This window comes from Penicillium malachiteum (assembly GCF_028827825.1).
Source record: "Penicillium malachiteum strain IBT 17515 chromosome Unknown utg000002l:1.0-8849297.0:1.0-8852440.0, whole genome shotgun sequence".
In the NCBI taxonomy this organism is placed as follows: domain Eukaryota; kingdom Fungi; phylum Ascomycota; class Eurotiomycetes; order Eurotiales; family Aspergillaceae; genus Penicillium; species Penicillium malachiteum.
Window position 1 is genome coordinate 3,986,250 of NW_026643095.1, and position 27,358 is coordinate 4,013,607.

The window sequence follows — 27,358 nt, forward strand, 5'->3', positions numbered from 1 at the left end:
ACGCGAACCTTCTTGAGGGTGAATCTGCACCCTGCCATTAGGCGCTCATGCAGGAAGACAGTTAAACGCAGCCTTGAATTCTGACAAGGTTCTGAGCTGTCAATCGCTTCGTAAGCTCAAGCTGAATAGAACTTGGAATGCCCCACTCTACCCCCAAAGCCAGGCATCTAAATGTACACGTATTTCGCAAAAAGTTGCCTGCCGATTAAATCCCTCCAATATTAAGCTCCAAGATCCTGAGACGATACGATCACCGGGGTTGTTCAAATCATGTTGCCTTTTCTTCAAACCTTATGACTTCAAGTTACGAGCAATTAAGAACAGCCTTTTTTTCTAGCGGGACGCCATATGAGACGTCTCTCCTTGAGTGGTCCTAAATTTCCACCTGGGCATCAATCTAGAGGTATTTTTTTCTGCTCCAGGGCTGCTCTAGACTTAAATGATCGACAGTTGCCAACGTAGGTGCCATTCCTAGACTTCGTACGGAGGTCGGTCCGGAAAGTTCTCGCCAGAAATTATAATTTCTTTTTCTTGATATATTACCGGCCCTGTATGTCAGGTGTATAGCCTGCTGTATATTGGATGTATTGCCGTGTTACGTACTAGGCTAAATATTGCTTATAACACCCGTGGACACGTAGATCTTTATCTTTTACCCCGCCTACAGTCCGTACACCCCTTCACACTTTTATCCCACCTACACAGCTACACTTTTGTCCCACCTATACAGCTACAATGAAGACCAATATTGCGCAACGTGCTGTCATTGTATACCTAAGGGCCCAAGGACATGCCCCTAAGGAGATCAGTGAATTTATGAATATTCCACGGCGTACTATAGGAGACATATGGAACCGTGCACTCGAACGAGGTTTTCAGCCGAATCAGCGACCATTCAATATATCAGATGAAATGTTAGCTGATAAAGCACGTTCTGGGCGTCCATCTAAGCAAACAGATGAGCTTAAAACCACACTTGGGGCGAAAATCCGTGTAGACCGCTATGGGCGTGAGAAAACATGTGAACAGCTAGCTGCAGAGCTACGCAGTGAATCAGGTTAGTTATTCTAAGATTTGATATTTTATTTAGTGTGTTATTTAATATGTTATTTAGTATAATATTTGATGTGTTACTTGGTGTGTTATTTGATATGTTATCTCATATGTTACTTGATATGTTATTTCCTCTAATATTTCTTCTATAATTAGGGATTAATATATCAAAAACAACAGTTTGGCATGTACTACGAAAAATTGGCCTACGAAAAACAAAGCCTACACGTAAGCCTGGGCTTGCCGCTGAGCAGAAAAAACAACGTCTTGAATGGTGTTTAAAACACGCCCATTGGACTATAGAAGACTGGAAGAATGTGATTTGGACTGATGAAACTGCGGTTGTTTTATTACACCGTCGGGGTGGATATCGTGTATGGCGTACTTCTAGTGAGCGGTTCGTCCGAAGCTGTATTCGAGAACGTTGGAAGGGGGCCTCTGAGTTCATGTTTTGGGGTGCTTTTTCTTATGATCAGAAGGGCCCCTGTCATTGTTGGGTACCTGAAACTACAGCCCAAAAGCGTGAAGCAGAACACCAAATCGCCGAATGGAATACTGAATTAGAGCCTATTATGCGTGCAGAATGGGAGCTTAATTCAGGTATACAGCGATTAGGGCTACGCAATAAGCCTGGAAGACAACCTCAGTGGAGATGGACTCAGAAGAATGGAAAGCTTGCACGCAATTCGAAAGGTGGAATCGATTGGTACCGATACAACACCGTGATTTTAGCCCCAAAACTACTTCCATTCGCCCAAGAATGTGCTCGAATTCGAACGAAAACAATAGTTCAAGAGGATAAAGCACCAGCCCATTCACATCACTACCAACAGCGAATATTTGATATAATGGGGGTCCAACGAATGATCTGGCCTGGAAATTCGCCTGATCTAAATATGATTGAACCTGCATGGCCTTGGATGAAGAGATACACTACGCGAAAAGGAGCACCTAAATCGCGTAAAGAAGGGATTAAAGTATGGGAGGCTGCGTGGCGTGATCTACCACAGGCGCAAATTCAAGCTTGGATTGAACGTATACCATGGCATATACAGCAAGTCATTAGACTAGAAGGGGGCAACGAATACGGTGAGGGGCGTGATAAATTAGGTGAAGTAGCCCCTAGCGGGTTAGGTGATAACGCCTATAACAGCGGCAGCGGCAACGACAGCGACAGCGACAGCGACAGCGACAGCGACAGCGACAGCGACAGCGACAGCGACAGCGATATATGGGAAGATATGTGAATATTTACTGTTTCAAGCTGTTATTATATTTCAGTACTATATATTTCCGTTTTATATACATCTTGATTACGCGATATATTTCAATATTTACTGTATATAGCCTAGTGTGAGAAAAAGAAATTATAATTTCTGGCGAGAACTTTCCGGACCGACCTCCGTACTTCGTACTCTTTTACAGCCTCGATGTTTGCACTGGTTCAGATTCAAATTCTGAGTCCGCAGTAATGTAGGTTCCCTATGGATATCCTGTTACACGCAAGCGAACATTTCGTTTGCGAAGTACCAGTTGACTAGTAGCTCGCGATCTTCGATCTCACTAGATAAGAATGGATGGAGTACCAAACAAATAAATGGAATGATATGTGAATCCTGTCTGGTCAATTTGATATCCGGATTAAACTGTTTCAGCACTTAAATAGTCCCTAAGTCTTGCTATCAATCACGAATCAAGCTACCTCAAGCGCGTCATCAAGATGCCCCCATCAACATTTGATCTGTATCCATACAAAGATCGAATAGCCTCTCTTCTACTCCTTGGCAGTAGCGTCGCGTTTATCTCCCGATTTATGAAATTCGAGTACGGAATCAGCGTCTCCGCACGAGTTCTAGGAGCTCGCCTTGAAGACTGGGGACTGCAGACTCAACCACCGGCATTACAGAACGAAGATCTCCATATCCAGGAGCTCATTTTTGACTACGGTCTCAAAGATTGGGAGGTCATTGAGGTTCTCTGGGAAGATGGCTTCACCATCTCAGAGCATACACTCCAAAGAGTCCGTGCCCACCTTGGTATCCGTCAACGAATCAATGATCCATGGCAGCGGGAACAACAGAGACAGGAGGTTGAAGCTCTCATCAGCAAGGAGATAAGAGCTGGAAATCTAGATCTCAGGAAAGATGATGTCTCTCCTGTTCATGAATACCTTCGACAACGAGGATACCTGTTTCCTCAGCAGCGAGTCGCGGATGTGTTGAGGTATTACTGGAAAGGAATCGATATCTGCCCTCCACCTGAGATTAGCAACCTGGTCTCAGGAGTTACGCCAAACGCGAGGGTTGTTTCAATCAAGGAAGAGCCTAGTTTGGTGACGAAAACCACAACAGTTCCAACAGTGTCTTCAGTTCGAATTAAAGACGAGCCGGGTGTGGAAGTGGGCACGGGCATGAAAAGAAAGCGATCCACTTGCGTTGATAGTCAAGGGTCTCATATGACATCTCGGACGACAAGCATTTCCCTGAGATCCAAGGTTTAAATGTGGTTAAATTGTATCGAGTAGAACTTTGCCTGTACATGGGCTGTTCAGATATTCAGTCATCCGAGTCTCAAGTTGGAATGGGTGAATGAGTGAATGAGTGAAGTGAACAAGTGTCAGCCACGGTAAAAAATAATACAGTTAAAAGGAACTTTCTAATTTTTGTTGACGAGAAAATGTGTATTGATGTTGTTCGAGATCGGGTTGGACCATTCTCGGCTGTAACCATCTGGTTGACGAACGAGTAACGGCATTTAAGATTATGATTAAGGCTACCTCATCATAATGTCAAATTTCGAGTATTACAATATAACAAGCCCTTATGGTCTAGGTGGTTATGACGGCGGTCTCATATCTTACATATGAAGTTCCTGGTAACAGGATCGATATCCGCAGGCCTCCAGTTCGAGTCTGGATGAGGGCATTTCTTTTTGCATCTTTTTTTTTCAATATTTATAATTTTTAATACCCCACTTCACGTAGTTAGAAAAACGTCTCGTTTCGCTTATACAATCAAGAGAGATTCATGAGATACTATTCTCGGTCTTCAAATCACCGCATTTGTCATTACTCAGAGGGAAAAAGGATCATTCAGCGATAATTTGGTTTCTTATGATCCCTGGACGTACACCACTCTTGCCAAAGAACGTAATAACTAATGCAATAACCTCAACCTCTTGCCATACATAACACCTAATTAAATCAAAACTCCCATTCGGAAGTATCCCCAGACCACTCTTTCGTTGCCCAGGTCCCGTCATTCTCTGGTGGCATTGCAAGGTCGAATCGAGCGAGGTATGCATCAGACTAAGTCACCCGCTTGTTCGATGGAATATAACTCGCGCCCTGGAGCCCAACCCAATACCTAATTAGCCATTAGTGATAATTTTGATGAAGGGAATCATGTTAGATGAAACTTCTTACAGGCTGGTCGTATCTTGATCATATAGTAGATTCTGTAAGTCCATCAAACCGGAAAAGAAACCAAGTCCGCGCAGTATCCTAGTGTAATTAGTTCAAGTACTAAGTATTCTTCGATTCCATATAATAGATACTCACAGGAACTGTTCTTTGAACAACTCTCGGATATGATCTCGCTCATTTCTGCTTAACTGCCAAAAGAACCCGGATCTGTGGTAGGGCCCCCGAGAGGAAGCCCTGGAAGATGCTCCCAGACAACGATAGTATGAAAGCCACCCAGAACTAAATCTTCGGCTCCCTGTCTTTTTTCTTGGTATCCAAGTAGCTTTGGTGTGAATGCGGATGTAGACGGGTCTGCAGTTAGGATTTTGAGAAACTTGAGCTCATCCGGCCGGAATTTCACCGCTTGACGAGCACGGATCTGAGAAGCTTGGAGCTCGGTGTTAGTATGTGGGACTTGTAGGTGAACACGCATCTCTGCAAGGGGGGGTTTTGGGAATATCTGGACAATGACACTCCTATCTGATGGTGGTAAACGAGCGACTGCCCCTGCTGGACTACCTCCGAAGATCGCTGATAATCATATTCGCTGACCACTCGAAGGATCTTCCACTGGCGGGGAACTGGGTCCTTGGTAGTAACGATCGCATCTCGCGCGTACTTCTCTTCCATTGGTCCTTGGATAACCCAAGAACGGGTGGACTGCATGGTTATTTGATTTCGGAATGCTTCAAGAAGTACTGTGAAATCACCATTAATAGCTCTACAGGGTTCAAAGAGTTTTTGATAGACGTTCATGTTGGTGGTTCTGAAGGAAGATATTAGAAGTAAAAGATGGGTGGGTGGTAAGTATATTGGTAACCTAGTCCTAGATAGGACTGGCGCTGCGATATAGGCGTCGTATAGAGGTCATTACAAAATAAGCTTATCAAGGCTTCAGGTCGCAACTAGGGGAACAATATTAGACCTTATATATCAGGATGCTTGTGAAGATGTGAGGTTTAAAAGTGAAAGAAGTCTCAGCGGAAACTGAGTTGCTCTCACTTTACAGGCGTATACTCTTCTAAGATGAAAGGAAGCTTATTTCATGTGATGTTCAGGCTACAATGTTTGCAATATAAGTCGCGAGTGAAGATAATTTCATATTAGAGTAAGAGCCACGAGTCAATCCCTAAAGGGAGACAATCAGAACCGGCTACGACATTACTAGTAAAAAAATAAAACGGGAAAAAAAAAAATCAGAAGAGCGAAGTCGACATTCGACGGAAAGACACGAAACACGACAAAAAGGAAATCCAAGATGACTTGACTGCCATCATAACTTTTGAGACCAAGGGAAGCGAAGCCCTGGCATCTCGCGGGGAGGCTTGACCCATACCCCGGCCCACCATAAGGGAAACACTGGGTAAAAACAAAACAAAGAAACTAAATAAAAGAAAACAAGGAGACAAGATCATCACTGAGACATGGCGTCCTCAAGAGCCTGGACCTTGGCTTGAAGGCGAGCAACCTCCTCATCACGCTGCCTTAACGCATCCTCGAGATCGGCGATGCGAGACTCAGCATCCGCCTGGCGCTGCTGCTTCTTGGCACGAGACTTACGAGCAGCCTCAGTGTTGCGAGCGCGCTTGGCAGCAGCAGGATCACTCGGGTCGAAATCGAGAGGTGATAGCTCCTTCCGCTGGCGAGAAATGCCAGCCACAGCGGACGGCTTGCTGCTGCCAGTGGCAGAGATAGGCGATGCCTTGGGTGCAGGCTTAGGAGGAGGGGACATCTCAATGGACGGGTGCGCCTTGAGACAAGTCACATCAGGCAGGGCAGGAGGTGCCATGGAAAGGGCAACTCCAGCACGCGACAGATCGAAAGACTGAATCTCCTTCTTGGTCTCGACAGGGCTGAACATGGGAAGAGAGGAAGCAGCCATGTAGGATTCCGGACCACCATAGTTAGTGAAATCAGATGGATCGTTGGCGTGACCACCGAAAAGGGAACCCCAGCTCTCAGGAGGACCAGAAAAGTCATCGAAGAGAGGAGAGGGGTGGTCACTGAAGTCACCAGGAGAGTCCAAAGCGGGGGTGCTCATATCAGTGAAGGTGGCGGATGGAGGCATCGAGTTCGCCATCATGAGATCCTTGGGAGAGATGGTCCCGGCAGGAGCCTCAGGTGAGGCGTCGCTGCCGAGAACAGCATCCCAGGAGTTGGCATCCATGATGCCGGTTGATGGGAGATCGAACAGGAGAAGATCTTGTTCTGAAGGTTGTGCGTGAGCGATGTGGGCATGAGAAAGGTGGGAGGATGAATAGGAAATCGAGGGGTAACGGTGGGGAACGTGGAGTAAATGTTTACCTTGGTAGTTGGGAGATGACATGTTGCTGCGATATTGATGCATGTACTGTTTTCTTTTTTCGTTTTGATTACCGACGTGAAACGATCGGTTGGAGGGACGATGAGGTGAGTTGGTAGGCACGGCGGTCGATTGGGACCGAGAGTGCTTCACAGGTTGAGACCAGTAAGAAGGAGACCGGGCAAGCTGGGTTACTCTGGGGTCTTGAACAGGAGAACCAGAGAACTGCTGCTGAAGATGGCGGTGCAACTGCAGGCTGAAAGAGTGCCGACGAGGGTTGTTTTGGGCCAAAAAGGGCTGCAAAGCAGACGGCTTAAGGGCAATACTCGGATGTGCGAGCGGACGCGAGACTCTGCGACGAGGCTGCGAACTTGGTTGAGGATAGAGTACAAAGTCCTCCAATACACTGTTGTTGCTGTTGTTGTTGTTCAAACTGGGAGCCGAAGGCTGTGTGGGCAGGGGCGTGGGAGGCCATGATTGCTGGAAGTGATCCGTGGTGAACGACTTGACGTCGAACGGGGTAATGGTAGTGTGGGGAGAACTTGAGCTACGCGATGCGATGCTGAAGTTCAGAGGTCCAAAGACTTCTGAATAGAGTGGAGAAATGGGGGGGATTAATTCCGTTTATGTTGTTCTCTGTTGAGAAAGAAGAGGGCTTCCGGGGGGGAGCTTAGACGGAGTTCATCTTGGATCTGTGGAGATTCAAAATGTACTTCGGGTAAATGCTGAATGGTGAAGAATTTATGTATAAAAAAAAGTGGTGTGATAACACTGTGTATATGTAAAGAGGAACACTGAAGGTGAGGAAAGGGAAAAAGAGGTTAGGGGGGACTCAGGCACTACTTATGACCGGGCAAAAAGGCTGTGTGGGAGGCGGTGGGTCTTATGGATCCCTGTGATTCGGATGATAGCCAATTAAAATAGAGAGCCGCACGGGGCTAGATAGTCACGGGGTGTGAGTCACAAAGGATTCCATGGTGATCATTGGTGGACTTTCCCTCTTTGGAGCCTCTGTTACCCACTTAGTACTTGTTTTATGTATGGATCATACCATATAAAATCAAGTACCGATGATGTATTTAGCCCCCGTCTCACTACTGCAGGCATTGGCCAATTAAATCGGCAAAAGTTGTCTTAACGGTATGCTGATAATTCCAGGCATCCGCACATTCGCTACTTTGGGAAAACAATAAAATAGCATTTCAAATCAAAGAACGTTTCATTCCTAGGTTGCCTAACCCGAGTACGCGGTTATTCCTAGGCAAATATCCAGGTATGCTAGGCTGACAAGAAACATAATAACATCCAGATCATTATTGGTGACACCCGGGTGAGTTCTCAGAAGTGTACGGAGTACACACAGTTTTGGGATAACGGAATTAACAGTCGGAGACACTGTTCTGGTCTCCGACAGCCTCCCGGACCCACCGATCTTTTCCTAATTATGTCCCCGCGGTGGGCTGTGTCCATGGCCCGTGTGCCTTGCAATATCTCCTTTGATCTTAGTCGTACCGAAGGGCGTGGAAATTGACTTTACAACATCCACTTTTTTATCATCGCATTCCAATTCACGCTAAGAGAAAAATTTTCTACATCCACTATCTAGAATACAAAAACTGGGAATAGATCAATCATCTGCAAAGTCTCTCGAAAGACAAAAAAAAGCTGGTCCAAATCGCAATTCATCTGCACTTCCCCCTCTACCCTGCAGATGACTATGCAATCAGACAGAGACAGACCGGCATTCTAGGCAACTTGAAATCCTGCTGTCTCCATCATGCAGATACCGTGCCTGGGCTAATAATCCCAGACATATGGAACCAGTCTCTTCGCGGAGTTAGGGCGGAGTCAACATAGCGGGTTATCGGGTTACAGACCAATCCCCGAAGCGGTATTGCGACTCGAATAATATAAGAGCCTTGGCAGGATCCAATGGCTACGCTATCTTCATTGGTATTCCAAGAAATCAGGTTATTAGCTTCTGCAATTTTCAGTGGAAATGGGATTTGCGTAGCATGAATATGGTATTGAACCGTGCCTTGGGCTTGCAGTGTAAGGCTTAACGGGCTCGGGCTGCCAAAGTTGATCTAGTAAAGGAAAGGAGGGGCATTAGAAATCACTTACATGCGTACTCTGTATGTTTCTTCGGTTACTCTGACACAAACCTGGAAACGTTTCAGAATCCCTTTGCAACTTATCTACCCCATTAGTCCTAACGTTATCCAGCCACGAACTCGAGCAATAGCACTGCCCAGGTGGCAGGTCCATAACTCAGCCAATAACGCCAAAGTCGAGGGATCCCTCTGGGACCATTTTCTGCCTCGATCTGTCACAGATTGATATTACCTTTTGCACCCCAATACTCATTTCATACATACAATAAATCTCTATCAAGCGGTTCCATAACTCCTTTGGACTCCCATGGTGGGGTCATCCCGAGACCCATACTGGGAGGACCTTCTTAAGATGACATAGTGTACTGGGTACATGTAGTCCTGTCGGAGTAGTCACTGTACTCCGATCACACAGTGTACTGCCAGTGGGTAGCCCAGTGAGCTGAAGTAGGTAGAAATTCTCGATGTTGTGGTCAACTGAACTACGTACGAGACTACCGGTGTTCAGAGGAATAATCCAGTGACGCCATACAAAGATGAAACCCGACCGTTTTATGTTCATTCTAAGCGATATGAATAGTGAAACTAACAATTGAGTCCGAGCACGAGCTTTGTCCTGCATGGATTTTTAGTGCGAAGTCGGGTCGAATAGGGCTTATGATGTATGAAAATCTCTGAACGGGTAATCCCGAGGACGAGAATTTCGCGGACCCGCAAGACCCTCAAGCCAACGCACCCCAGACCACGCATCATGATGGGCCCGAATATTGCGTGCATACGGATATCTACTCCATTGATGCAGCTAACAGCGCGAAAATCCTTGGCCCACTTATGAGACCCACGATCGTCGCTATCAGAATACATCAATCAATATTTCTTGATGAACAATTTTTACAATCTCCTTCCACTTCTCAAATCAAATGTTGAGATTGCGATTGGATTACTTGCAAGCTTCAAGTCCGGCAGAATGTCACCTATATAGTATGATGAAAGCAAACATTCAACCTTGGAACTTGATAAGAGCTGCTAGGTAATTTTTGCCAATCACCACATCACTATGCAGGGACTTCCAAGGTTCGAGATGGATCATACTACATGCGTGGAGTACGAAGTTGTATAAGGAATATTCATCCGCAGAGCATCTACATGGATCAAGTAAAAGCAAGAAAGATTCTATTAAGTATTACCTATCGCAGGATGTGCCATATCCATGACGCAGAGCAGGAAACCGCGTAACAAGAAACAACGGTAAACAGGCAATTTGAGAAGTAACACAGGCCAAAAATTGATGAAAACGAACAGCCTGTAACAAATCAGATACCCTTCCTCCCCACAGAGTGACCGAACACGAGGAAATCAAAGCGCACAGAACTAGGAACGGCAAAGTGGTATCAATCTAGTAGGGCGACACAACCACGTAACGCATAAGCACGTCGCGAATCGAAGCTCGGTTGCGGGACGCAGGTCATAAAAGGAATGAAGCGCGATCTGGATGGATCGCTGGCAAGATAAATTAGGAGAGGTTTTTGGGAAGACAAAAATGAAATTAAAGCAGCGACAGCGGGTATCTCATTGACACTCTCCCAGAATTAACTATCAAATAGACAGACATTCGGAAGAGTGACAGTGTCGAGGCAAAACAAAACAAAAAAACAAAGCAACTGAAGCGAAATTGGTATAAATCCGTATTTGCATTGATTCAGACTACCGCATTCATAGCGGAAGATGTTGAATTATCGCGGGTGGACAGTGATGGATTAGTCAAGTCCCACCACCTCTCGAATTCCACACGACCAGGTGAGGCAATTCAAGCAGCAGCCTGGACAGGAGTGGAGGCAGGAACCTCAACGTTCTTGGGCTCCTCAGTGGCGGCAGTCTCGGGGGCCTTGACGACCTCCTCGACGGGGGCAGCGGCCTCCTCAACGACAGGGGCCTCAGTGGCAACAGCCTCCTCAGCCTTAGCGTCGGTCTCGGCGGCAACCTCCTCCTTGTCGAGCTTCACAGCCTTGGAGGGCTTGCGGAAAAGACCACCAAGCTTGTTGGCCTTCTTGGTCTCCTTCTCGCCATCAGTGGTGGCCTCGTTGTCGGAGGCGTCCTTCTTCTCCTTCTTGCCGAAGGCACCGAAGAAAGAAGTGCGGCGCTTATCCTTGGGGGTAGCGGCCTCAGCAGGAGTCTCAGCGGTCTCCTTGACGGCCTCACCATCGGCGGCGGCAGTCACAGTCTCGGCCTCAATGGGCTCGACAGCAGCCTCCTCAACGGGGTTGTCAAGCTGGGGAGCAGCGCTGGCAACAGCGGTCTCCTCGACGGGGGCGGGAGCGGTGGCCTCCTTCTCAGACTTCTCGTGAGCAGGGCTGGTAACCTTCTGGAAGAAGTTACCGAAGATAGAGGCACGCTTGGCCTTCTTCTCCTCCTTCTTCTCCTCGGGCTTCTCCTCGGCGGTCTCAGCGGGAGCAGCAACGGCAGCGGTCTCAGCAGCAGGGGCCTCGGTGGTCTCGGCGGCGGCGACCTCAGCAGCAGGCTCGGCAGCGGTCTCAGTAGCAGTCTCAGCAGCGGGCTCAGCGGCCTTGGTCTCCTCAGTAGCCTCCTCCTTGGCCTGCTCGGGCTTCTTCTCCTCAGCCTCCTTCTTGCCGAGAATGGCACCGAAAATGCTGGCGCGCTTGCGGGACTGGGAGCGGCTCTTGGCAGCCTCCTTGGGCTTCTCCTCCTTAGCCTCAGTCTTGGCCTCGGCCTCCTCAGGCTTGTCCTCCTTGGCGGGAGTCTCCTCGGTCTTCTTGGCGACAGGGGCGACGACAACAGCGGGCTTGGTCAGCTTCTCAAGCTCGGCCTTGTAACCCTCGCTGGAGGTGATGGTCTCCTTCTGGGCCTTGGCCTCGGCGGACTTAGCCTCAATGGCGACGAACCAGCTGTCACGCTCGGTGGAGTTGGAGGCCTGGAAAGTGTGCTTCTGGCTACCGACCTTGAAGATGAACTCGTTGGAGCCCTCCTTGGTGACATCAGTGATATCGGCCTAGTAATCATGTTAGTCGCATTATCTCCTGTCAATGTTTTTTGTCGAATCGTACCAAGTTGAAGATGCCAGCGGGGGTGGCCTTGTCCTCGGCGCGCTTGGTCAGGAACAGCAGACCAGTGCTGGTCTGGCTGGCCCAGGCGGCAATGGGGTTGGCGACGGCGGGCTTCTCGTTCTGGTGGAAGACAGAGAGCTGCTTAGCCTCAACAGGCTCCTCGTTGAAGTAGAAGAAACGCTTGGCGAAACGCAGACCCCTGTTTGCGCAAAGAAATGTTGTTAGTCGCAAAGCTCGCCGCATTCTCTATTTGCTGTCGCACAAGCGTCACTTACTTGACCAGACCAGGGCCCTTGTGGCCGAGAATGCCCTCGCTAGCGGGCTTGACCTCCTCCTTCACATCCTCCTTGGGAGCCTCAGCAGTCTCGGTGGCAGCCTCCTCAACGACGGGAGCAGCCTCGGTGGTCTCCTGGGGAGCCTCAGTAGTCTCGGTGGCAGCGGGAGCCTCAACAGCAGTCTCAACAGCGGGAACGGCCGCGGGGGTCTCCTCAACAGGCTTCTGAACGTCAGACATGATTAAAAAGTTATTAGTGCCGAAGCTGAAAGTTTTGGTGGGTATCGATTAAAAGGAAAGAGCTGGGTATCGGGGGTATCTCAAAAGCAAAAGAAATAAGAGCTGCCAAAGCTCGGGTATCACAACGACGATAGGAAAAGGGGGGGGGGTATTTTTGCTTTGCAGGTGGGAGAAAGAAAGGGAAGAAAAAGGGAGGGAAGGGCGAGAAAAAAAAAGAGAATGGGGGGGGAAACAGAGGAGGACCCAGTTGTTGATGGCGCCGTCCCAAAATGGAAAGGAGCTGCAGGGAGTCTGGACAGTGTGGGTCCAGCTTAAGTAACAAAGGCTTCAGGGGGGGAAAGAAAACCGTCTATTGACCTTAATTAGGGAGTTTATGATGTTCTCTAGCGCTTTGTATTTCATTCTATTTAGTAGACCTTGGTTCAACCTCGTATTGTATATAAAACTAATTTGGTTACAAGGATCAAATCATTTCCTGGTCCATATTTTACCTTCCCCTCCAATGTTTCCAATCTTCTCTCGAGTCCCTCTCATCATCTACTATACCTTCTACTAATTTGTTGGAGGAAAACTATCACACTTATGATCGTCAATGCAGCTTCAGCCAACGGCCCCCCTAATTTACCCGTGCAGCTCGGCTCCGGTCCCGGATTTATCAAATTATTTGACTTTGGTTCGACTTGCACGCGACCTAATTTTGCATTTTTTTAGTTTTGGCGATTGTGGAAGTTTGTACATTGGATTGGGTCATTTTGCTCTAAACTATTCTTTTTTGTTCCATAAGAATCATAACAATTATCATAATTAACCTAACTAACGGTCTCCCGGGTGACTTTGATTGTATTGTGGACCATCGTTGTTCTGTTTTATCAGGTAGTTACACCGTTAAAGGGGTGATAATCCTCTGTCGGAAGACGGTTTAGGTATCGGGAGGGGTACTCCATACAGTAGACTTTTCCAAGGTTCTCAACTTTGATCTAAAAGAATGTGATCCATCAATAAAAACTCGAGTAAAAGCCAGGTTAACTAATAGGGCCTGTAATCGCGTAAGATCCAAGATCCAAGAATCAAGAAAGGATCTTTGCGGTTCAAACCTCCCTCCTTGTATGGTCAGAAATAATCCTTTGATCCCTTTCGGAAGGGATGAAAAGCGCCCATCTTGCCTTCTGCATGGACCAGCATGATAATCAGCTAGGGTTGGACAAGGCCCGGATTCGCGTGCAGGGAGCGCTGATCCAACGGGAGATGATTGCCGCTTTCCATGTCAAATGACCGGAATATCAACTTTATCATCGAGTGGCGTGCGAACCCTCGTGGCCAACCAGCGGTGTTTTACTACCCGCCGTTCTGTCTCCTCATCGTCATATCTCATCTGCAGTGTCCTATCACTGGCGTATCATCGTTCAGACTGGCCGTTGTAACTTTGATAGAACAAGGATCCCATGATCGGAAACCAATCCTCAAACTTCAAAGCGCCATCGCCACATTCTGGTACGCCTACGGAGTATATTGCTGTTACGTGATAACATGTATCGGAGGAAGACATCTCAAGTGCTTGACCTCATAAGATCATAAGAGCAAGTCTGAATCGTCATTATTATTTTATTTTGTTTTATTTAATATTTTTCTTTCGCTTCTTTCATTGGCGATCCACTACTTCCATCCAGCGAGACATCTTCAAATGCCCACTAATTAAGCCCCTTTTCCTTTAGATTTAGACTCGCTCCCTTTTTTTTTCCCACGGAGGACAACAACACTTCGTACCTCGTACAGAGTTTTTTTCAATTTGATTTTTTTCAATTTTCATTTATCACTAGCGCGGCTACTATACTGTTTAGACGTTCCGATGATGGACTAACGCTTTCAAAGTACGGTTGGGGCCCACCTAGTAAGCCTAGTTAGTTCCGTGTCTTAAGCCATTCACCGCAGTGGCTTGACCAGCCCTACTGCTCCTATACCAAACTTTTGTTTCACATGGATGTTTGCTACGGATCGTCAGAGTATGCATGATTTCTGCAATCCCCAAAAACCGGTTCACTCCCAGCGACTCGCAACGCAACAAATCCCTGCTAATGTGCCTCGAGGTAGATGTGACCATCGGAGCATTTCCTGTAATGATAGCCCACACGGGTGATCCACTCCAGCCCGACAGCCAATTGCACCCCCTTTTTCCACCCGTTGGGGCCAAGAAAACCACCATTATCGCTAATCCTGCCATGACTTTTGCCGCTATGCTCTTTTTTGGGCAGGTTTTTTCCTCTTTGTTATGGAGTACCCCTATCCCACCTTGAAACGGGTTCCAGACCTTGTTTACTCATTACGCAGGTCTACCCCCCAGGACTACATACGCGGTATGAAGTGCGAAATAACTGGTCAATCCTATATTGATCTACTTCCTATGCGCCCTGTCAGAGCTTTTGGCATGCGCAAGTGCCATGCGGGTGCCAAGGACGCAGCTTCTCCGCTGCGTGCGTGCAGAGTGATAGTTTGCAACATCGGGATGGACATGCCCACAACAGTGACCCGGGATACAGTAGTATTGTCGTCCGTACTCCTTAGTGTCGGGGATAATCATGCAATTCTTGAAGATCGCAAGGACCGGAGCCGTGCCAAGCATAGACTGCTGACTCTCGTTGATGCGGTGTACATCCTTCGAGCGACGCTGTTGGTTGAAAACTCGTTCCGTTCATCTAAGCTCTACACCGATGCGAGCCGTCGATTCTAGTGTCTACTAGACTGGCCTATACGCGACCCTAACCATGGCACCCTTTTATGAGGATGCGCGCTCTCTAGTTACATACTTTAGCGGTTTCACCTTTTTTTTTCTTACATTCTCGGCTAACTGGTCTAGATTAGTGCACTTTGTAGACGGAAACCCGCCGAGTTGAGTTGGAATTGTTGTTCATACGAGATATCTACTCCATAGCAAGGCGAAAAAAAAACCAAAATTAAAAAATGGGACGGGTAGCTCATGGACCCATTACGGGCAGGGACCACCGTACAGAGTTGGGGTGAATCCATGGAAATAAGGGAGGGTTCCACAAGAGCTTTGCGCTTGCCTCCACTTTTCTTTTCTTGCTGTTCCAAGTTGACTCATTGACTCCTAATCGCTTTTTTATTTGAGTTTTTGGCCGATCTTGGTCAAGGAGGACCAATAATTGAATCATGGGAGCCAATGTGACTCCTCCGGGGCTAATCTTGAGTTAGAAGGACCACTCATTGATGGAGTTGATCGACCCGAGGGGAGCAGTATAGATTCCACCATGCAAGGTACCTGCACCACTATTGGATTGTGACAGCTCATCTCTGCAGCTTATTGTGTGGCAGCCTTGAAGCCTGAGGAAACAAGAATGTAGAAAAGGGGGTGGGCCACATGACATGACTCTGATTGGTTAGGCAACTCCCTTGCTTACCGCCCTTGATTACCTGACCGCCTTGACTTCCCAGGTATAAATAACTTCTTCCTCCCTCTTCCTTCCTCTTCTTCTTTTTCTTCTTCATACTTACCTTGTTTGGGTAGCTGCGATCATGAAGGCGGCTCACCACAGATTGGTCCCTGCATTGCACAGCGCGGCGGAACAGTTTGTTCAACGGCCTCCGGGTCATTGACAGGCGTATTCTTTGGCACTCTCCATTATTGGAACTTTTCTTTTCATCAACTTTGGGTCAGTGACTCGAGCTTGGAGAAGAGGATTTTCGTGTAAACAGTATTTCAGTTTCCTGTAGTCGCAGTAGGCTGTCTCTTCTCTGTTATATTATCAAGGCCGACGCGTCTGTTGAGCCCATCGCACTAAGGCATACCGATCATGCTAAGCAGCTTAACTAATGTAAACAAACCAGCACTGGTCCCCCGTCCTACTCTCACTTCACCCACACGTTTTCTACTCTCGACTCAAGTACTTGCCATTATTTCAGGCGGCTACGGTCCCTCACTTCACCAAATATCTATTACCATACGTCTTCATCAATATTCAAATAGCAACTTGAATTCATTCTACCTGTCCGTGCCGATGGTTCATCTCCATAGCCTCTACCTATCCCCCTCGACCTCACTTGTAGCAGGTGATCTGTCCTGTTCGACTTCTTCATAATCATCATCCGAATCCCAATCAGATTCATACCAGGGTTCCTCCTCGCTGGATCCACTCTCATCTGTATCGCCTAATTCTCCAGGCGAGGAAGACTCATCAAGACGTCTGGACACGCTCCGATCAACATTTTCTAATTCTTCAGGTGGAGAAGACTCATCAAGCACTGCAAAAATTAGCCACATGCTTCCACTATTCGTAATAAACTTAGTTGACCACATTTCACCAAACTCCAACACATTAACCCTTCTGCCGCTCTCCTGACGCATGCGAGCTCTCTCATCATGCGCCTTGTACGCAGGAAGTATAACCTCGTCATGCCAATTATCATGTTTCCAAAGATCCTCCCATGCCCAAGTTCCCACCATTTCTTCCTTCGTCACCTCCCAAAGACAAAGAAAGTGGTTCAGATAATATGAATACCAATCTCCTTTCCTGCCACATTGGCACTTATTGGTAACATCGTAATTATAAGACTCCCGGCACATATCAATGACAGGCAGGTGTTTTTGTCCATGAACCCTCAGATCAATCACAGTCAACATTTGCGTGCCTCTCCTAGATCTCATCCTCGCATAATGTTCCACTCTATATTCGTCCATCGTGCACGATATAAATGGAGTTGGTTTGGACTTGTTACGACTTGCGTGTATGGCTAATGCGAGTTTTCAGCTCCGTTTCGTGCGCAAGTGTTGGCGTGGGGCGCTTGCTAGGATGCGTCCTGATCTGTCGACCCGGCATTTGGAATGCTCATCCCAGGTTCGGAGAAGTGGCTTCTCTGGGTAGAATATGTGATCCCAGTTTATGTTCGATTGCTCTTGTAGCTCGGGTGGATATAGGAGCTTATAGCAGGTGGATTGATCCAATGGTCGCTTTGTCATTTTAACTGTATTCAAGTTCTGATTGATACTGTGTGGAAATTGAACTTGTTGGATACTATGTAGTACCAGGTACTATACCCAGGTGCATTTGAAGGTCTCCATTTGACATTGAAGGCTATTGTTCTTCAAGTTGTGCGCCGTATAGCTTCGGGAGACTCCGAAGTTTATATCTCGACCCCGACACCATTTTTCCACCCATTCAAGAGGCGCTCTTCTCTGTACCGATAATTGTGACACATGAACCGCCAAGCCATATCCAAAATAGGTCCCGAGGTCCGCAATCTTAACTTTAAAGAGGCAAGTAATTCCAAGGTTAGACTAGTAAGCGCTGTTAAGCCCAGAAGTAAACCATGTCAAAAATGCCCAGAAGAACTTAGCACTTGAGAATATCTTGGAATGAGCAGCAGAAGAGATACTGTCACCGTGCCACTATACTCATTCATGAAATTCATAGACATCAATTTGAAGGTACATACACATGTGTAATAACCATGGCTGAACATTTGAATCTACTTTAATAAAGCCCATGGCCAACTGGCCAGTGATGACGTCGCATCCAACCTTGCCACTCCACATCCAAAACCAACTCACCACACCAGAATCTCACCCGACTCCAGCTTCCCAACTCTCAAGCTTCTACTCCAATTTCTCTTGGACACCGCATCTATCTCTATCTCCAATATCCAAATACTCACATCTTCCACCTGGTGTTCACACCCCACCTGAGAAAATGCCGATCCCGACCGCAGATATCTACGATCGCGAACAACAACAAAACGCACAGTCATCTTCCACATCAACCTCCAACCACACCTCCAACGGTATCTCTACCTCCGAATCCAATCCCAGCGACAGTGGAATCCCCTCAAACACCAACTCTGCCTCGTCAAACAATGAGGGTGAGCGCACTCTGAGCAGGGAAGAGGCCGACCGATTATATGAAGAGCGAATGGAAGAGGAATACGCACGGAGAGAGGAGGCGCTTGATTACGATTTTATCGATGAGGTCTGAGCGCTGCACCAATATGGGATTCTGCGAAAATGTTTTTATGGATTGGTTCCAAGATCGATGCCCAGGAATCATGTGTACCAAGCTACGCACGTGTATGACGATTGTATATTATTCTGAAACTGCTCTGCTTTAAGTATGGTGTTAATGATATACATGATAATCTCCTTTCAATTTTCATCCGTAGGATTTCCAAGGTTATCCCTATTGTAGCTAGTCGAGAATACTAATCATGTCATCCGTGGTGGCTGTATCTAATCGCAGGATTTGGAGCATCGGAATGAGTCAACGGGCCTTGTTGCCTTTCTCATCTACTCGGTTCTCTATCCTGCATATGTCTGCACATGTGGAGTCATTAAATCTTTTCGAGAATCTCACTTCCATTCCTTGATAGGTGTCATCTCCAAGCATGAAATCCCCACCACCACCATCCACGAATCGAAGTAGTCTGTATCCCGATCAGGATGTCCGAGTCATCGTGCCAGCCAGTATCGGAACAATACAAACTGAGCGCCTTTACCTCCGATTTATTCAACTCTCTGATGCTACTGATATCTTCGACTATACCAGTCGTCAAGATGTAGCTGACTTCCTGTAAGTATATCTTGGCTCATATATTCCCGGATCATCCAGACTAAAACCAGACACGTGCTGCAGGTGGCCTAAAATCCCACACATGGATATACAAGAGACAGAAGCCATGATCCAAAGAAAAACATTCCAAACAGTAGATGCATCAGGAGCACTGGGACGATGTTTCACATTCGCTATTATCCAACGCGATGATCCTGCGCAGAAAGTCATCGGTGCAGTGGGTATCAACGCTCTTGTTCCAGCGCCCTCGGTGGGATATGGGATTCATCCTGATTTCTGGGGAAAGGGATACATGAGTGAGGCAGTGGCAGGTGTTATTGATGCCTGGTGGAAACTTGAAAGGGAGTGTGGAGAGGAGGTGGATCAGTCTGTGGAGAAGTTGTATGCTGCATGTAATAAGGCGAATGTGGGGAGTGTGAAGGTGCTTTTGAAGAATGGATTTACGATTTATGAGGAGATTCCATTGGAGGGTGATACTGTTGCGTTGTTTTCGCTGGAGAGGTCATGAACTTGGTCCATTTGGATATACTGAACTCATGTACTGGTTCTTTCTCATGAGGGATCTCATTCCAACACTTTCACTAGAACTGTCCGATAAACTGGTGATATTCAAGACACTTTATAGATATTCACATGTGAATGATTTCGAAAGATTTCAAGTTGGTAAAGAGAATGAATATTAGGTAGATATAAATATAGCTGACAAGGTGAGACAACTTTTGGAGGAGTAGTACGGAGTACTCCGTATGCACACGGACAATGTGCACTATGTGCTGCTGTGCTGGAGATTTTAACCTTTGGGAGCGTCAAAAAGAAAAGCTGCTCGCCTGGGGATTCGAACAGAGAGCCCGAGCTTCTGAATAGCCTCGCACCTCAACGAAGCTTCGGTAAAGGAAAAAAAAAACTGGTAGCTTCTCTTTGATTGAGCGTGTCATCCTTAGTGCAGGGGCCATGCTAATCTTCTCTGTATATTTTCATTTGACCAAATGTCCCGAAGGACATTGTTACTCGTGAGAAGTGAATCATATCCCACGCAAGTGGCAGTATTTCACCGCCAAAGTTGAGTGGTTTGGTACCAGCAAGCAAAGCAAAAAAAAAGTCAAATCTGATTGACTCTGGTCTCGAACGAAGAAATTGATTTCTGTCCCAATTTCACACCTCAACCAAGCTTTGGTAAAGAAAAAAAACCTGTAGCATCTCTTTGATTGTGCGGGTCATCCTTTTGCAGGGACCATGTTAATCTTCTCTGTATTTTTGAAGCTTTGACATAGTCCTCGAGGGACGATGATTCGTTCTCGAAAGTGGGTCACAACCCAGTAACACGGCAGAATCCCACCGCCTTATAATCTGGCGCTGCTGTCTGTGTTAATTGCTCAGCGAGTACGGAGTACTCTTTATCGTGAAGGGCAATCCGTGTGTTCCATTGCGATGAATTACGACATAGGATATCTGAAATGTATCAGTGAAATGATCTGCCTCAGTCAATCAGACGTCATGGGGCAAAGCTGCTGCTTAGTGGCCCGATATGTGCATAGCATTCATGTTTGGTTTGTAGTCAGATCAGGTTGCTAGATAAGCATTGATCTTTATGAAGTCAGGGCAGAAACAAAAACCATGATTTCGGGTAGAAATAATGCATGATTTTGAGGAAGACAGAATAGAACAAGAAGCAAGCCGGGGTGATTTACGGAGGAGAGAGGGAAAAGTGCGGGGCATGAGGGGCTGCCCGAGGGTTTTGATCTCCTTGCCCTAGCTGCGTTCCTCTCTATACTTCCCCAAGTCAGCCAACCATTGAATGCAATCGGTAAGCAGTTTTGAGGTCCATGAAGCTTCCAATACTTCCAAGGTTGGATGGATTGGGACTAGCAAGGCGACTGGCTTTGAAGCTTAGGTAGACCGCGTTATCTGCACATGTGGCAGTGGGACAGAGGTTCGAAGGTATTGCCGCCAACAAGGCTCGAATGCCCTTTCCAAAAACGAATACCCTCAAGTGCTTTTTGATATTTTGATCCACGGGAAGTCCTTGGTGGAAGTAGCTCAAAAACTAAGACGCTACTCGATTATAATGATAGCATATCTGTTCCTCCAAGTCCTGGGTTGGAAAGATTCAAGTATCGGGTCTACACCTAGGAAGCCTAGTCCGAATGCACAGTTTATTTCAATTTTTGACCTACTAGTAGTTCCTTATACCTTGAACAGATATAGAAGCTCTTATTAAGTATCCAATAAAGAAAAGTAAAGAGAAAAACATGCATAAGGAAAAGAAAAAGAAATGCGCGAGCGACGCAAAATTGAACCTGTCTTGAAATCCACTATTGAATCTGATCATTTTTGTATTATATGAGAGGAAAAAGAAAGATGGAGCTAAAGGGTAAAAGAGTATACGAGCGAGCCTCTTCGCTACTTCTTCCTCCTCCAATACCTATATTGACCCGATTTGCAAAATCTGCAGTGCAAACATATGTTGTCTTCGATTTTACTAAGAAACCAAAAATTTGGATAAACCAAAACCAAACTTTTTTTTTAACAACGGATATACCTAAGTCGTTTCACCTTTAGTCGGGGTTTATGCAGGATTCGAAAGCTTACGAGGTCAGCAGACAGCTGAATTCCAAGGCTGATACAAAATTCACTCCATAGAAAATTTGAGATTGCATCATGACCTACTCCGTACATAAAATCAGGGGAAACCAACATCGACATGCCGTCAATGTGGAGCCCACACGTGACATCACGTGCGTTCCGGCCAGCTCAGACTAACCCAGGAGCTGCCAACTCCCGCCGGAGGTACAATTGTCTTATCTGTGTCCCTCTTTCTTTCCACAGACCTGCTGGAGAGGGGAGATTTATTCTTTGCCATTTTCTTGTGGCCGCAGATACTTCGGTGAACAGTCTGGCTGTAAAGGCCCGATATCCATCATGGCTGCGCAAGACACCTTCTTCCGCTCCTCGGACATGAGTCTGACCCAACTCTATATTGCTAATGAGATTGGACGAGAGGTCGTTAGCACTTTGGGTGAGCTTGGAGAGGTTGAATTCAGAGACGTAAGTTCCACTGCTGTCGAGGTCTCGGGAAAGCCGTTGAAAAGCCCACTGACCTTGAATTACGCGTCTAGTTGAACCCTGATACCAATGCTTTCCAACGCACCTTCACCAAAGAGATCCGCCGCCTTGACAATGTCGAGAGACAGCTCCGTATGATATTCACCGAACTTCCCATAGACGATGATCCGATTGCTCATCCTTTTCAATAGGCTACTTCCGTTCTCAGATCGAGAAGGCGTCGATTCCCATGCGTCCATCCACCGACTTCTCGGACACCCTGGCTGCCCCCATGGCCTCTGAGATTGATGAGTTGGCCGAGCGCAGTGAAACCCTCGAGCAGCGCATTGCTTCCTTGAATGATAGCTACGAGACCCTGAAGAAGCGTGAAGTCGAGCTTTCCGAGTGGCGCTGGGTGTTAAGAGAAGCTGGTGGATTCTTTGATCGGGTCAGTTCCAAGAGAGGAGTTTTGCAAGATGAACCAATACTAATTTCTAAAATTCAGGCTCATACTCAGACTGAAGATATCCGCCAATCCTTCGACAATGATGAAGCGCCTCTGCTCCGCGACGTTGAGCAGCATGTTCCCAACGGTGCCAACGGCGATTCCCAGGGCCAGCAGAGCTTTTCTGATATGAACATTGGCTTTGTTGCTGGTGTCATCCCCCGCGATCGGATCGGTGCCTTCGAGCGTATTCTCTGGCGAACTCTCCGTGGTAACCTTTACATGAACCAGTCGGAGATTTCTGAGCCCATCATTGATCCTTCCACCAACGAGGAGATCCACAAGAATGTCTTTGTGATCTTTGCTCACGGAAAGAACATTCTCGCCAAGATCCGGAAGATTAGCGAGAGTTTGGGTGCTTCGTTGTATGGAGTCGATGAGAACAGTGAGCTGCGGAGAGATCAGATCCATGAGGTGAACACTCGCTTGGGCGACATTGGCAATGTCCTGCGAAACACCAAGAACACTTTGGACGCTGAGCTTTCCCAGATTGGAAAAGGTCTTTGTGCTTGGATGATCATTATAAAGAAGGAAAAAGCCGTGTATGACACGCTGAACAAGTTCTCATACGATCAAGCACGGAAGACCTTAATTGCTGAAGCGTGGTGCCCAACGAACTCTCTTCCTCGGATCAAGGCGACTCTCCAAGATTTGACGACTGCCGCTGGTCTCTCGGTTCCCATCATCATCAACAGAATCCAAACCAACAAGACTCCACCAACTCACTTTAGACTAAACCGATTCACCGAGGGTTTCCAGACAATCGTGAACAGTTACGGTGTGCCGAAGTACCAGGAGGTCAATCCCGGTATCTACACCGTCGTTACTGTGAGTAATCTTCGAGCCACGCCAGGAAAGGTTTAACTAACAAAATTCAAGTTCCCCTTCCTCTTCGCCGTTATGTTTGGTTAGTGTGCTCCGCGAGTTGTTAGCTTTTATTCTTATCTTTGCATTAACCATCCACAGGCGACACCGGTCACGGTATCATTATGCTTTCTCTCGCTCTTGCTATGATTTTCTTCGAGAAGAAGCTGTCACGCACCAAGCTTGATGAGATTTCGTACATGGCATTCTACGGACGATATATTATGTTGATGATGGGTATTTTCGCCATCTACACCGGTATTCTGTATGTTTTACACCATTGTTTATACATCAGTAGAGCTTGTCCACTATACTAACCGTCTTAGTTACAACGATATCTTCTCGCGATCAATGACCTTCCTGCCTAGCGCGTGGAAGTGGCCCGAGGACTTTGAAGCTGGGCAGTCTGTCGAAGCTACCCTTAATGGCGATTACCGCTTCCCAATCGGTTTGGACTGGGCCTGGCACGGTACAGAAAATGCTTTGTTATTTTCGAACAGTATGAAGAGTAAGTGATCAGCCCCAATATCCTGAAATCACTACTAACCCTGTGTCTTACAGTGAAAATGGCCATTTTACTGGGTTGGGCTCACATGACATTTGCCCTCTGCCTGCAATATGTCAACGCTCGCCACTTCAAGTCTAAGCCTGATCTATGGGGCAACTTCGTTCCTGGTATCATCCAAATTTTAAACCCATATGGCTAGGTTCTCATCAACTAATCATTGTGTTTCTAGGATTCCTCTTCTTCCAGTCCATTTTCGGTTACCTCGCTGTTACTATCGTCTACAAGTGGTCTGTGGATTGGCAGGCGATTGGTGAAGCTCCTCCAAGTTTGCTGAACCTTCTGATCTTCATGTTCCTTCGACCAGGATATGTTGAGAATCCGCTGTACCGCGGCCAGAGCACTGTTCAGGTGCTACTGCTTCTTATTGCCGTTGTCCAAGTGCCTATCATGCTTTTCCTCAAGCCCCTCTGGCTCCGTCGTGAGCATAACCGTGCTCGTGCCTTGGGATACCGGGGTCTTGGCGAACACTCTCGTATCAGTGCCCTTGAGGATGACGGTGATATGGATGGAGGCTTTGGTGCCGGCCGTGACAGCATGGCTAGCGAGGGCGAAGGTGTTGCCATGCTTTCTGAGAACATTCACGATGATGAACATGGCGAGTTTGAATTTGGCGATGAAATGATCCACCAGGTCATCCACACCATCGAGTTCTGTCTCAACTGTATCTCTCACACAGCCTCTTACTTGCGTCTTTGGGCTCTGTCCCTGGCTCACCAGCAGCTTTCGATCGTTCTTTGGGATATGACTCTCGGCTCCGCTTTCGAGCAAGAAGGCGTCGTTCAGGTCATCATGATTGTCGTTTGCTTCTTCATGTGGTTCGTTTTGTCGTGTGCCGTACTTGTGGGTATGGAGGGCGTTTCAGCAAGTAAGTCTAACCAACCAGGACCTTCCTGGGTCAAAGCTCGAGCTTGGTATCAGAATGCTAACGAACCTTTTAACAGTGTTACACGCCCTGCGTCTTCACTGTAAGTGCCTTTTGCCCTATTTTCGGATCAATATTTACTTTCGAACCCCACCCTCTGTCATTTTTGCTCTCTTGTCTAACTTTTTCTTTAACAGGGGTCGAAAGTTTCTCCAAGCATTTGATCGGCGAGGGTATTCCTCTGGTGCCTTTCTCCTTCAAGACCATCCTAGAGGAGGACCCTGTGGATTGATCTGGGAGTTGTGGTTCGTTTTCATTTCTAGCCAAACCGTGATCTAGTATCCCTGTGGGATCCTGTCATTCATTTCCCGGTGCCTTTTTAGTCATTTATATTGTAAAAATCTTAGAACTTGAATCTCTTCATGGATATCCCTGTGCCCAGGGCTGTATCATTTGGCTCAACCATCTACTATCTTGGACCCATCGATCTCAATTCTTCGTTTGGGTGTTGTTCTCCTCACTCTATGACTTCGTTACTTCATGATTGCGCAAATTCCATTCTTCTTCTGTGCCATGAATAATTGGGTATTTCCAACAGGAATTGCACAATAAAAGTGTTGGGTCACACATGCTCCAGAGAGCCGAGGAATGCTTTGCCCATTAGGGCGCACTGTGGCAAACTCAGGATATCAACCCTCATGTAGCTTGAGATTCTGGTGATCTAGAAATTGCATCTCGATGCGGATGGATTGCGCCTGTCCCACTCCGTTGGCAGTGGTAATATTCACCAACTCACCAGGGCTCGGGTAGTTCGACATATCGAACCCGAGGGCATCGAGGTCAGATTGCAAGATGGTCTGTAACAAGCTTCCCGTGTCAAAGACTGCTTGCATTCTGACAAATTTCCCTTCTGTACCGGGTGGTAGATCGTCCTTTGGCACCCGACTATTGGCATAAAACTAGTGTAGCAATCATATGTCTCCGCACCTGAAAGTAGATGGTTCCAAATATTTACCTTGAAACTCGACATTCGGGTCAGCATATGGGGGCTGTTGGTGTACAGGACGTTTCTGTGGTCTTAGCCAGCTGGTATATAGGGAACTAACAATCTTTCTATTAATAATGGAACAAATATTCCTTCAGTGTTATCCGACTAACCCTTCTCTGCAAAATTATCAGCTGGGAGACACATAGACCTAAAGATGATGATAATACATACATCCGTCCAGACACGACTTGAGGCGAACACATCGTCGGATGGCCTACGATAATGAACTTTTCCATCGTAGACAAAGAGAATCTTTGCGTGTTTGAACTCCTCGCACTGATCATCAAAGGCCCAGTATAGCTCAATCAAAAGCTCGAGACTCGCTTTATGCTCTGGAATCCTCTGCGGAGAACCCCAGGGAGTCATTAAGTACCCTTCAAGGGTCCGAAGATGTTCTTTGGCATCGAAGGGAGGAAGCTCGACATCGACAATAGTGCAGTCGATGATATTAACCTCTTTTCAGAGTCGGAGGGACAGTTGTTGACATCTTCACGTTTTTCTGACATTGTGAGAATAGAAGTCAAACGATCTTACCATTTCTGTACTCAAGGACAGATGGAAATCAGCGAGGGAGGTGAGACTAGGGGTTATATCGGTAGTCATGATCGCCCAGTGATCAAGTTTGCAATCGGCTCTCCCTGAAATCCCAACTGCGTACACTTTTGAGCTCTTTCTATTGGATTCTCATGAAGGTTGATGCCCAATTCTCAGCAAGGTTGTCTGTCTCTCTTTTGTGTGTTTGATATTTGCTTTCGTATTCCGGTTCGAAAATAGACCGATGAGGGATAAAAGAGAGTCATAATATTATGAAGTGTCAAGGATGTAGGCTGGAATGGACAGGGAACATAATTGACCATCACTAGAAAGCGCTTTTCATGGTCCAATCGGACAGTTCCCGATGCTAGTGAATAGTGATGCCTTGATTGCGAGTCATGATCATCGCTGAATCTGTGACTTAGATATGTGTTGTCAACCGGTGGACGGGGTCCATACTAAACAGGGCTAGCGGGGTGGAGTCAACGCCATCCTTCAAAGGGTCCAATGTCTTGGAAGAAGCAAAAACACTGGACACCCAAATGTGATTTCTGCCTGGACCTTTCCCCTGATCCCACGCTAGTCATCTAGCCGAACAATATCCATCTTGATCAAGCCACAGCGCCCTATGATCCAATGATTGACCGGACAAAAATGAGTCAAGCCCGGTAAGACCCTTGGAAAAATGGGGCCTTCGGACGATACTGCCGAACTCAACTGCTTAAGGGTCTAGCAGTAGCTCCATTATCCAGTATGGGGCTAAGCGAAGTCCGATGCTTCCAGGTTAGAGGGTCTAAGGATTCAGCCCCAAATTCTAGTAAAAATGACCCATTTCGCCCCAAATCTGACCCTTAG

At 46.9% G+C, this 27,358-nt stretch overlaps 10 protein-coding genes across 10 annotated transcripts; 5 read left to right on the forward strand and 5 right to left on the reverse strand.

Moving 5' to 3' along the window:
- Window positions 1-2,773: 2,773 nt before the first annotated feature.
- Window positions 2,774-3,553, forward strand: N7483_004539 (uncharacterized protein; the record flags this gene model as incomplete). Its single annotated transcript, XM_057087976.1, has 1 exon — window positions 2,774-3,553. One exon carries the CDS (start codon window positions 2,774-2,776, stop codon window positions 3,551-3,553), a length of 780 nt encoding a protein of 259 aa, XP_056947805.1.
- A 1,108-nt stretch (window positions 3,554-4,661) lies between these two features.
- Window positions 4,662-5,182, reverse strand: N7483_004540 (uncharacterized protein; the record flags this gene model as incomplete). Its single annotated transcript, XM_057087977.1, has 2 exons — window positions 4,662-4,992; window positions 5,019-5,182. 2 exons carry the CDS (start codon window positions 5,180-5,182, stop codon window positions 4,662-4,664), a joined length of 495 nt encoding a protein of 164 aa, XP_056947806.1.
- A 748-nt stretch (window positions 5,183-5,930) lies between these two features.
- On the reverse strand, window positions 5,931-8,132 carry cpcA (amino acid starvation-responsive transcription factor GCN4; the record flags this gene model as incomplete). The annotated part of the gene is made up of 2 exons (XM_057087978.1): window positions 5,931-7,380; window positions 8,122-8,132. 2 exons carry the CDS (start codon window positions 8,130-8,132, stop codon window positions 5,931-5,933), a joined length of 1,461 nt encoding a protein of 486 aa, XP_056947807.1.
- Window positions 8,133-10,739: 2,607 nt separating this feature from the next.
- Window positions 10,740-12,508, reverse strand: N7483_004542 (uncharacterized protein; the record flags this gene model as incomplete). Its single annotated transcript, XM_057087979.1, has 3 exons — window positions 10,740-11,939; window positions 11,995-12,193; window positions 12,270-12,508. The coding sequence occupies 3 exons, from the start codon at window positions 12,506-12,508 to the stop codon at window positions 10,740-10,742; spliced, it is 1,638 nt and encodes a 545-aa protein (XP_056947808.1).
- Window positions 12,509-14,774: 2,266 nt separating this feature from the next.
- N7483_004543 (uncharacterized protein) lies at window positions 14,775-15,233 on the forward strand (the record flags this gene model as incomplete). The annotated part of the gene is made up of 1 exon (XM_057087980.1): window positions 14,775-15,233. The coding sequence occupies one exon, from the start codon at window positions 14,775-14,777 to the stop codon at window positions 15,231-15,233; it is 459 nt and encodes a 152-aa protein (XP_056947809.1).
- A 1,305-nt stretch (window positions 15,234-16,538) lies between these two features.
- N7483_004544 (uncharacterized protein) lies at window positions 16,539-16,964 on the reverse strand (the record flags this gene model as incomplete). The annotated part of the gene is made up of 1 exon (XM_057087981.1): window positions 16,539-16,964. The coding sequence occupies one exon, from the start codon at window positions 16,962-16,964 to the stop codon at window positions 16,539-16,541; it is 426 nt and encodes a 141-aa protein (XP_056947810.1).
- A 1,243-nt stretch (window positions 16,965-18,207) lies between these two features.
- N7483_004545 (uncharacterized protein) lies at window positions 18,208-18,489 on the forward strand (the record flags this gene model as incomplete). Its single annotated transcript, XM_057087982.1, has 1 exon — window positions 18,208-18,489. One exon carries the CDS (start codon window positions 18,208-18,210, stop codon window positions 18,487-18,489), a length of 282 nt encoding a protein of 93 aa, XP_056947811.1.
- A 406-nt stretch (window positions 18,490-18,895) lies between these two features.
- On the forward strand, window positions 18,896-19,588 carry N7483_004546 (GNAT family N-acetyltransferase; the record flags this gene model as incomplete). The annotated part of the gene is made up of 2 exons (XM_057087983.1): window positions 18,896-19,080; window positions 19,144-19,588. 2 exons carry the CDS (start codon window positions 18,896-18,898, stop codon window positions 19,586-19,588), a joined length of 630 nt encoding a protein of 209 aa, XP_056947812.1.
- A 2,411-nt stretch (window positions 19,589-21,999) lies between these two features.
- N7483_004547 (H(+)-transporting V0 sector ATPase subunit a) lies at window positions 22,000-25,213 on the forward strand (the record flags this gene model as incomplete). Its single annotated transcript, XM_057087984.1, has 11 exons — window positions 22,000-22,125; window positions 22,197-22,275; window positions 22,335-22,570; window positions 22,628-23,455; window positions 23,507-23,534; window positions 23,594-23,756; window positions 23,818-23,999; window positions 24,053-24,166; window positions 24,229-24,924; window positions 25,001-25,024; window positions 25,119-25,213. The coding sequence occupies 11 exons, from the start codon at window positions 22,000-22,002 to the stop codon at window positions 25,211-25,213; spliced, it is 2,571 nt and encodes an 856-aa protein (XP_056947813.1).
- Window positions 25,214-25,610: 397 nt separating this feature from the next.
- Window positions 25,611-25,814, reverse strand: N7483_004548 (uncharacterized protein; the record flags this gene model as incomplete). Its single annotated transcript, XM_057087985.1, has 1 exon — window positions 25,611-25,814. The coding sequence occupies one exon, from the start codon at window positions 25,812-25,814 to the stop codon at window positions 25,611-25,613; it is 204 nt and encodes a 67-aa protein (XP_056947814.1).
- Between the last annotated feature and the right edge of the window lie 1,544 nt (window positions 25,815-27,358).